Below are 10,552 nucleotides of genomic sequence, written 5' to 3' on the forward strand. Positions count from 1 at the left end.
GCGCACTGAACCACCAATGATTTTAATACAGTGTGGTGTTCGCACTTCCGGATCCGCACTTCCGCTCCGCAAAAAAAAAAAAAACATGTCTTATTGTCCGCAATTGCCGACGATGTGCAGTCCGCAAAATGTGGAATGCACATTGACGGTGTCAGTGTTTTGCGGATTCGCAAAACGCATACGGACGTGTGAATGGCCCCCTACGGCTATGTGAGTGGAAAAATAAAAAAACATGTGAGGATCCTGAAGGGTTTAACAACATAGTTAAAAATTTGCTACTTTTTTTTTTCCCCTCTAATTTTAGTTTGAGATTTGATAATTGGTTTGCTATTATGTGCTCTTTTATTTGCTTTATTTTTATTTTTTTTAAGAACGGAATTGCGCTATCCTTGCGTTCGTGCAAGTGTCTGAGAATCGGCAGCTGTTTCAGACAGTGTGTGCTGGGGAGGGATCTTGCCTACTGTGGCCAGCATGTGCTAATTTAGTGTGGAGACTCTTGCTGGAACGGCTCTCCGCCCTTCCTTTAAAGTATGCAACAAAGTCAGAGGTCTGTAACTAAAGAAGGGCATTCAAAGAACCAGTCCCCTACAATTAACCCTTAGCAGCCACTCTGCTAACTCCCAGTGTATTTTGACTCTGGCAGTACCACATGATGCGCAATTCTGTCCTTTACCCTTTCTCCTACTGATTGGCTGACCAAATTCAGTTTTAAATGCCTTTCATAAATATGGAGTTTGTCTCGTTTCTGGTGTATTTCATGTGATAATTCTGTCCCACAAAAGAACTATTGAGGCGTACTTATATTGCAGAATGGTGCAGCAAAGTGAAAAGAAACCTGCAATCACAAGTTTTGATTAATAATAAAATGAAATATTCTCTTTATGTATTGTACTGGCTGGGCATAGCTTTGGACAAGTCTGCTGGTCTTGAGCTTCTCCCATGAAAAACCCTTACAAAGATTTGTGTATTACAGGCGTGCATTTCAAGAAATTGCTACCCTTCCCCACTGAATTATTATAACTTCCCAAAGTCCTGCTGTACATCTGTGAATGAAGTGATCTGCCATGGGATTCCAGACAGGAGACCGCTGCAAGATGGAGACATTGTGAATGGTGGGCATTTGTTTCATGTTTTTAATTAAAGGCACTGTCTGAGATGATTAAGGCCTCTTTCACACTTGCGTTGTCCGGATCAGTCGTGTACTCCACTTGCTGGAATTACACGCCGGATCCGGAAAAACGCAAGTGTACTGAAAGCATTTGAAGACGGATCCGTCTTCAAAATGCTTTCAGTGTTACTATGGCACCCAGGACGCTATTAAAGTCCTGGTTGCCATAGTAGGAGCGGGGAGCGGAGGAGCGGCATACTTACCGTCCGTGCGGCTCCCGGGGCGCTCCAGAATGACGTCAGAGCGCCCCATGCGCATGGATCATGTGATCCATGCGATCACGTCATCCATGCGCTTGGGGCACCCTGACGTCACTCTGGAGCGCCCCGGGAGCCGCACGGACAGCAAGTATGCTGCTCCCTGCTCCCCACTACACTTTACCATGGCTGCCGGGACTTTAGCGTCCCGGCAGCCATGGTAACCATTGAGAAAAAGCTAAACGTCGCATCCGGCAATGCGCCGAAACGGCGTTTAGCTTAAGGCCGGATCCGGATCATGGCCTTTCAATGGGCATTCATTCCGGATCCGGCCTTGCGGCAAGTGTTCCGGATTTTTGGCCGGAGCAAAAAGCGCAGCATGCTGCGCTATTTGCTGCGGCCAAAAAACGTTCCGTTCCGGAACGGAAGACATCCTGATGCATCCTGAAGGACTGACTGTCCATTCAGAATGCATTAGGATAATCCTGATCAGTATTCTTCCGGCATAGAGCCCCGACGACGGAACTCTATGCCGGAAGAAAAGAACGCAGATGTGAAAGAGCCCTTAGTCTTACCCTTTCCTAAAATAAAAACTCATGTTATGCTCGCCCCTTTTTCCAGCACCTTTCTATGCAGTCTTGGTTTGGTACTGTTTGCAAGTAGCAGTGAGATGCTGGTATATGGCATGCGACTGCTGCCGCCAATCACTGTCCTCAGTGCTGCTGCCTGTAAACCAGCAGCAGCAAGACAAGACCTGCAGAGAAAGGCGCTGGAGAAAGGCGTGAGTATAACTAAGGTTTTTTCACAGAGCGATGACGTCCTCATGCTGTGTGCAGTCACAGCAGAGTTGACTATAGAGCACCCGAAGCGCTCATTAGTATTCACCCCATAAGACGCCCCGGCATTTTCCTCACATTTGGGACGAAAAAATACGGTAATTGGCAGTTTTTTTGTTTCTTCAGCCCTGCTGTTTCTGTACCAAGTACCCAACATAAAAAGTTCTATACACAGGTACTTTGCACCCATTTACAGATCTTATGTACAGTGATGCTTGAAAGTTTGTGAATCCTTCAGATTTTTTTATATTTCTGCATACATTTTGCCTAAAACTACAAGCCTTAAAAATAGGTAAAGATAACCAAATCAAACAAGAGTGGAAAACGTTAGACTTGGTGGTTCATTTATTGAGGAAAATAATCCAGTATCACATGTCTGAGTTTGGCAAGTGTGTGAATCTTAGCTTATAGTATCTGGTCATGCCAAGACTTTATTCTTTAACCATTCTTTGGTAGAACGACTTGTGTGCCAAGTCGTTGTCTGCTGCACGAATCACGCTCTCTTCAAAGTCAAGTCCTTGACAGTCAACCTGATGTTTTCCTTTAGAATTTGATGGCCAGATGCAGCAAAACAGGCCCAAACATGATACTACCCCACAGAGTTTCAAGATCAGATGAGGTTTTTAGGCTTTTCCTTCCTCCAAACTGAATGCTTCTCATTTGAATCAAAAAGTTCTTTGGTGTTATCCATCCACAAAGCATTGTTCCTGTAGCCTTCTGCTTTGTCCAGATGATCTTTAGCAAACTGCAGAAGGGCAGCTTTCTCCTTGTAACCATGCTGTGCACAGCAGTATTGTTCTGTGGACTCATTAACATTATCTAATGTGAGAGAGGCCTTTTTAGTTGCTTAGAAGTTACCTTGGGTTCCTTTGTGACCTTGTGAATTATTACATACCTTGCTCTTGGTGTGTTCTTTGTTGGATCTTTATCTACTGTTAGGACTTGTGTGAAAATCTGATAGTTTTAGGTCAAATTCAGAAATATAGAAAAGAGTTCACAAACTGCCAAGCACCACTGTACCAGCGAACGATAGAGGTCAAGATAAAGTACCGTATTTTTTGCCCTCTAAGGCGCACCGGCCCATAAGACGCACCTAGGTTTTTGAGGAGAAAAATAAGAAAGAAAAAAAAAGTTTTAACCAAAAGGTGTTTGGTGGGTTTTGAACTAATGGTGGTCTGTGCATGACGCTACTATGGGGTGTGTCTGTGGGTGGCACTGTTATGGGGGGGGGGGGGGGGGGTGTGTCTGTGGGTGACACTGTTATATATGTGTCACCCACAGATCCCCCACCCCATAATAGTGGCATCCACAGATGCCCTAATATACCTGAGCTAAACCCGGGGAGGGAGGAGGGGCCGGTGTGGTCACTGTACTCCGGCCCCGCCGCTCACTCACTGCTTTATTGACTAAACCTTTTTATATTAATAACCTTAATTTAAGTTCCGATCCCCAGCCCCATCTGTACTACTTACTAAATGTCCTGTAGCAGGCAGAGCAGGGCGGAACTCACTGATGTCACGTCACGTGCCTGCGTCGCCTACTTTATGAATAAAGTAGGCGGCGCAGGCACGTGACGTGAGTTACGGCCGCCCGCCCTGCTCTTCCTGCTGCAGGACATTTAGTAAGTAGTACAAATGGGGCTGGGGATTGGAACTTAATTTAAGGTTATTAATATAAAAGGTTTAGTCAATAAAGCCGTGAGTGGCGGGGCCGGAGTACAGTGACCGCACCGGCCCGCCGCATTTGCATGACATCGGCCCCTCCCCCCTCCAGGTGATACATCGCGGTCTGCGATGCTGCAGCATTGCAGACTGCAATGTAAAATGGCAGCATTCGCCCCATAAGACGCAGGGGGAGTGCGTCTTATGGGGTGACAAATATGGTAAATATGGCAACTTTTATTTTCAGGGGTTAATGTAACAATGTATACAATACACAGTTCCTATGGCTGTACACATGAGTGTATATAAGGCCTCATGCACTCGACTGTATGTATTTTGTACTCTGCAAACAGACGATTTGCAAAATATGGATCCTGGCCACGTGCATGCCACATTTAGAGCTGCCTACTCTTGTCTTCAAAATGGACAAGAATAGGACATGTTCTATAACTTGTGAAACTGCCACACGGTTGCGGACAGCACACGAATTACATCTGTATGCTGTCTGCATTTTTTATGGACTCCTAGAAATGTATGGGTCCATGTGCAATCTGCAAGAAATGCAGATTGGATGTGGACCCAAACAAAAAAAATTGATGGTTTTGTTTTAAGACCTCATTAAAGCTGCAAAAAAACAGAACGGACTAAGAAATTGAGATTTAATTTCCCTTCCTAAATTCAGAGCTTAAAAGGGGTTTCCAGGCTTTTTTACTACCTATTCTCAGGACAACATACTGCTGTCAGTGTTATCCAATACATTCTAGCACTCTAAGGGTAACATAGCATCATAAATTGATATAATGCAATGCGACCCCGTCAGTGCTGGGAGGTTAGGACGGAAGCTGCATACTCGCGCTTTAAGTCCGATGCGTGGAATTCGCTTGTTTGAAAAGGGGCCATTGGTATCGCGCTCAGCCCCAGTCACTTGAATAGGACTGAGCTGCTCCTTGGCCACGTGACCGATGAACGGGACATCACTGGCCTAGGAAAAGCAGAGAGAAGGCCGTGGTGCTCCTAGGAACACCACTGTCTTCACAAACTGCTGATCAGCAGTGGTTCAGGGTGCTGGACTCCCACCTATCAGTGTGAGAACCTCGAAAACCCCTTTGCTTACGCCACATGTATATGTTAATAAAAAAGCACTTGAAATATTTTATTCTTGCGGTCTTTTTCAGTGGACATTACTGTTTACCACAATGGTTACCATGGAGATCTTAATGAATCCTTTTATGTTGGAGAAGTTGATGAGGGCGCAATACGGCTTGTTCAGACAACTTTCGAGTGTCTAATGCAAGCAATTGATGAAGGTAACTGACTGCATGTCAAAGTATTCTCTGCTACTTAATTTTTGAGGTTCTCCGTCTAAACCCTGGGACAATCTGATTTATACTGTGCCCTGAAACCCAAATCCAGCTTTATTGTTTATAATACATTATTTTTCAACTTAATCAAAATTTCTTAACACATTAGGCAGTATTTTAAACATTTTGATTTTACAGTATTACAAAATACGACAATAAAAATAACATCCAACCAAGTATTAGAAATCAGAACAAATTTAGGTCTGCCCAACAGCTTAGCAGCGGTTTTTGTTTGTCCGATTCTTGCCATATTTGCAGATTGCATCCGGATCTCTGCTGGTTCACATTATAGTTAATGGGGCCAGCAGGCATTCCAGTAGTGTCGGGCAATTACGGATCCAGAGAGCTCTGGCAGGCTTTTCCTTGCGGGAACAGTATGCTGGGTCACTTTACAGCTAGTGTGAAACTATACTTGGGGTACTTTCACACTAGTGGTGTTCGGATCCGGCAGGCAGTTCCGGCAACGGAACTTCCTGCTGGATCCAGCAAGCCGTATGCAAACGAAAATGTTTTTTCCGGATCCGTATCATCCGGAATAATGGATCTGGTATTGAATATTTTTTCAAAGATCAAAAGCAAAAATAGCTCCTCCCCCCTGAATTAAAAGATGAGTGCTTGCTTGTCTTGTCCCCCCCTCTAATTGGTTGAGTAGTGCCTCAGGTGCTTCTGCCAATGATTACAGTGCCACCTACCGTATGTGGTTTTACAGAAAATAGTTAGAAAGTTATCCCATATACAATGATTTATTATTGGGGGGGAGAGAGAATCTAAAGATATATTTATTGGTCACAGTAAAAAAAAAAAAAAAGTGTTTTTTATTGTGCAAAAAGAGTATGACCTAAAAACCTATATAAGTTTGGTATCATGTTAGAGATTGCAGCTGTGGTAGCAGGGAACAATGCCGTCAGTGACAGCAGGGCTCCCTATAGAGAAGGCAGGGAAGATTTTTCACCATCCTTGTCTTCCACACCGCTCAGAAAACGGCGCAATGCTGCTCTCTGCTCCAGTCGCGGCGGTCATGTGACTGCTGGGCACCAGGACTCTGTGGAGCTGGCTGGGTCTTGGACCTAAATCCGCAATGAGCTTGTACAGGAACATCCTTTTAATGCATATCAGTAATGCAAATTAATTGTGACTTTTACATTGTCTCTAGACTGTTTGTCACACGTCTTTTTTATTTATTAATTTTTTTTACAATATATTTTAGGTGTGTGTTTTTTTTTATTTTTGTTTTTTTTTATTAAACTGTCAATAAAGTTGTCCCAAACCAATCTTTAGTGTTCAGCGCAGTACTGTACACTGAAGACTCTCCTGGCTCACAGATCCTAGACATGGATCTCACTGATCTTAGATACTATTAAACTACTTCTACCCTGCCTCCCTGACATCTGCGCTGTAAGTGGTAAGCTCTTCTGTCCTGTATCTCCCCAGTAGATGGTTGGTTACAGCGTGTCAGTGTTCAATACTGACTTTTAGCAAGTCAGAAGGGTCTTCTGTGAGCAGTACCGCACTGTGCCGAACACTGAAGACTAGTTTTCCTTAGCAACCCTAGTACTGTAGGGCAACTTCAGAGCCAGTTTTTTAATAGAAAAATGTTATGTAAAAGTCTATTGCAAAAATATTCTTAATAGCGGCCGTTACACATAAAAAAAAAATGGCACTTTAACATGGTTTCTTTTTTGCTTTTATTTCCAGTGAAGCCTGGTGTTCGGTACAGAGAACTAGGAAACATTATTCAGAAACATGCTCAAGCCAATGGCTTCTCTGTTGTTCGAAGCTACTGTGGACATGGCATTCACAGGTTATTCCATACTGCTCCCAATGTGCCACACTATGCCAGTAAGTTTTGGGGGGGATCAGAAACTAGTCAAACCATACTTTGTTAGGACTTTTGCCGATTATGACAGCTAGGCCTTCCAAGTCCTGAAGAAGTGGCTTTTGCATATACTGTATTATACTGAAAATGTCAGCAAATAAAAATCCTGCAAAAGTCCTAAAAAATAGTGTATTACTGTACAGCAGCGGCGGCATGAAGCGCACGGCGTCATAGCAACCAATGACTCCATGCGCTCCTGCTCTGAACAGGAATCCAGCCCGGCATACCACTGACCACTCTCGGCTGCAGAACACGGCCGTGTGCATTCGGCCTTCGGCTTCTTTTCCCAAAGCTATAATATGGCTGAATTATTTCTGTAATACCCAGATCTTCTGCTCTCCTAGGATGGAAGTCTGGTTTGGTAGGACACGAGAACTGTGACTTGCCTGAGCAGTCACATTTCTGTGTCCAGAGTGACCCGGAGGTAGTGCCCGGCAAGGGACCTGGGAAGCATGGGAACAGGAGGGGCAGGGGATGGGAGGATTTTACACCATAAAAAATAAAATTTGTAAGCCGCACACCCCCTTAAAGTATTAACATATTTAACTGTCTGATTCATTTGCTCAAAAGTGCTGAGAGCTGATTTTATGTTTTTAAGAAAACAAGGCTGTCGGTGTGGTGAAACCAGGGCATGTGTTCACAATCGAGCCAATGATCTGTGAAGGTAAGAATGACAGCTTATCCACTTTGGCTTTGCTTAGCAAGGTTTTATCCTCAGCTGCTATGTGAGCTTTGTTCATACCGAGAGCATATCACAAAGCGTGAAATGTACAGAATATTTAAAAGAGGGATCACGCAGGAATGGCTGCTTCTGGTTATGTGGAAATTGGATTAACAAGCACTGTGTGTGCACTTCATCAGGAGTTCTTATTTTATTTATTTTTTCTGAGAAGATGACAGTTTGTCCGATGGGCTCTGCGGTCTAGTATGTTCCCTCGGTTTGTTTGGTAAAGATAGATACTCTTAATTAAAAAGCTAGTGCAGAGGAATTGATCAAACATCTAGTATCATAGGTTATTTAGAACATAGGTATATGGGTAGGGGTGGGCGATATAGACGATATGCGATAAAAAAGGATATAAATCTGGCCAACGATAGAGATTTTGTTTATATCGCCATATCGCAGTAGAACATGGCATGCGCCGCTCTCGGCACTCACAATGTTCTCCTGAGTCGGCACAGTGGAGAAGGTGTCCCTCCCTTCCCACTGTGTGCGGCTGCCGCTGAACACCAATGAGAACAGACTAGGAGGAGGATGGGAGGGGTTAATTGCGGCGGATCACGGCACGCAGTAATAGAGGCCAGGTATGGGATCTGGCCGGCATAAGCAGGTAGCTACATTTGTGTTCGGGCATATTAACTATATTCATTGGTGGCGCAGTGGCCACAGCCCTTCCCTTCTACTCCCCCTCTTCAAAGTATTACATTAATACTGTTGGAAAATAATTCATCCAAGAGGTGGTATGAAAGAGACCTGAGTAGGCAAGTCATTATATTGATCCCAACAGAGCAAACAGCTTGTGGATGAGATTTGATTAAATCCCATCCACTTTGCCACTACTGTAAAATCTGCAACATATATAGCTCGGCTGTCTCCAGAAGTCCTATTGAAATGAATGGAGCGGCTATGTGCATGCCCTGTGGACAGTCAAAAGGGGCTTCTGGCATTCATGGTGTCCAGCACCAGACGAGTACAACTTTATCTCCAGTGAAAGTGATTCTATTTCTCCTCACTCTTCTCCCTATTTAACTTATTCTTACTCTGTTAAATATTTTTTTTTATTGAACTGCTGAATTTTCCAACACATGTTCTTCTATTGATTGACAGGAGGATGGCAAGATGAGACCTGGCCAGATGGTTGGACTGCAGTGACAAGAGATGGAAAACGTTCAGCTCAGTTTGAGCACACTCTTTTAGTCACAGAGACTGGCTGCGAGATCTTGACCAGGAGATTGGAACACAATGGACGTCCTCATTTTATGTTTTAGCATCCCCCTTGTCGTCTTAATTAGTTGATAGAAATGGTGTGTCAACTACTTTACGCTGTGCGTTTTTACATGACAAGCGCCTGAAGGAAACATGGGGTTTTATCACACCTTTACATATCTGTGATAGAGGAAAACGCCATACAGCTTGAAATTTAGTGTTAAGCAACTCTTGAAACAAGGAGAAAACAGGTCTTTATATATATTTTTTTTGTTCCTGCCTTTTTATTGCTGTCTGTTTTAAGAACCCCCTTTCAAAATTTCTGTTCTTTGCCTTCTAAGTTTCCATGAACAGAAACACACGTTGCCTCCAAAGTGACTTTCTACTGATAATGGTTGTATTTTTACAGCTGGGGTTTTGGGCTGCTGACTTCTTTTCTTCAGTATATTCTAGCTATGCATTTGTGTTGAAATGCGAGACCGAGGACTGTTCCTCTAATTTGGCAGTCTTTATGCTGCTGCAGACAGAGTAAGGGGCAAATACATGTCTGGACTGTGTGTGTTTTTTGTTTTTTACTTTAACAGATTTGGTAGGTTTGTTTATGGCAACCAAACCCATGGTAGCTCAGTCACTGGTAATTCCTGGCATTGAAATGTCTTTGGCCGATTGTTCTCCTCTTTTGGTAATCTTGGTGCCTTTACTCTTGGAAAGCTGATGTTCCTAACTAGTACTTTGCAGTATGAGATTGTGGAGGTTGAATTTCTGAATGACTGTTGTATTTGTCACTCCCCATAGTCAGGCTCTTAGGACATTTTGTGCAATTTGCTCTGATAATGTAGATGCTTACGTGACTATACATAATAAGAAGACTTGCACATCTGGTGGCCGTGCAGCATACACACGTTCTTACAGGATGAGTAGCAAAGCTTTAGATTCCAACAAGATTTTTGTTCCTTAAAATTAATAACCATTTGCCAAATCACGTGTATCTTTTCTGTCTTTGCCTATCTTTAACTATGTTCTTTCTCCAAGGTGACTCCCCTCACTAGTCACAAGTAGTTATTTGGCTGTTTATTCAAGTGCCCAGACCAAGTCCCTGCTGACATTTTGACTCCCTAAAAAGACATCCAATTAGCAAAAAGAATTGTTGTTTTTGTTCGACCCATAAAGACCTGTCTGCCCAAAGTTTTGATATGCTTTTCAGCCAAATATTCTTGTTAAATTAAACTATGTTGACAATGTTGAATCTATTCGTTTGTATTGTTTCTTCTTTGTATTTATGGGCAATCCCTGTGTCTTTATTCAGAAGTTAAATAAGCAGATTACTATTTGAACCCATAGATTCACTATATGCACATGGTAAGACACTAGCACTGGTATGTTGTAGTACCAATCTACTGCCTTAAAGAGACACTAAACACATTAAAAAAATAAATACACCTATAAAATGTCCCTCTTAGATATGCTTGCAGGACTGCCTGCAAGCTGGAACACCATGTGGGTTTGCTGCAAGCTTTACAGGCAGA

The 10,552-nt window shown here is 43.2% G+C and overlaps 1 protein-coding gene across 2 annotated transcripts in view; it reads left to right on the top strand.

Annotated features, from left to right (window-relative positions):
* METAP1 (methionyl aminopeptidase 1) overlaps positions 1-10,272 on the top strand; it is a 38,749-nt gene extending 28,477 nt beyond the window's left edge. For both annotated transcript variants that reach the window (XM_044302326.1, XM_044302335.1), the window contains exons 7-11: positions 974-1,112; positions 5,038-5,169; positions 6,919-7,062; positions 7,698-7,763; positions 8,928-10,272. In XM_044302326.1, the coding sequence (XP_044158261.1) occupies positions 974-1,112; positions 5,038-5,169; positions 6,919-7,062; positions 7,698-7,763; positions 8,928-9,088 (642 nt within the window). In that variant the 3' untranslated portion in view covers positions 9,089-10,272. The remainder of the gene's footprint in view (positions 1-973; positions 1,113-5,037; positions 5,170-6,918; positions 7,063-7,697; positions 7,764-8,927) is intronic.
* Positions 10,273-10,552: the final 280 nt, after the last annotated feature.

Source organism: Bufo gargarizans, chromosome 1 (assembly GCF_014858855.1).
Source record: "Bufo gargarizans isolate SCDJY-AF-19 chromosome 1, ASM1485885v1, whole genome shotgun sequence".
Classification (NCBI taxonomy): domain Eukaryota; kingdom Metazoa; phylum Chordata; class Amphibia; order Anura; family Bufonidae; genus Bufo; species Bufo gargarizans.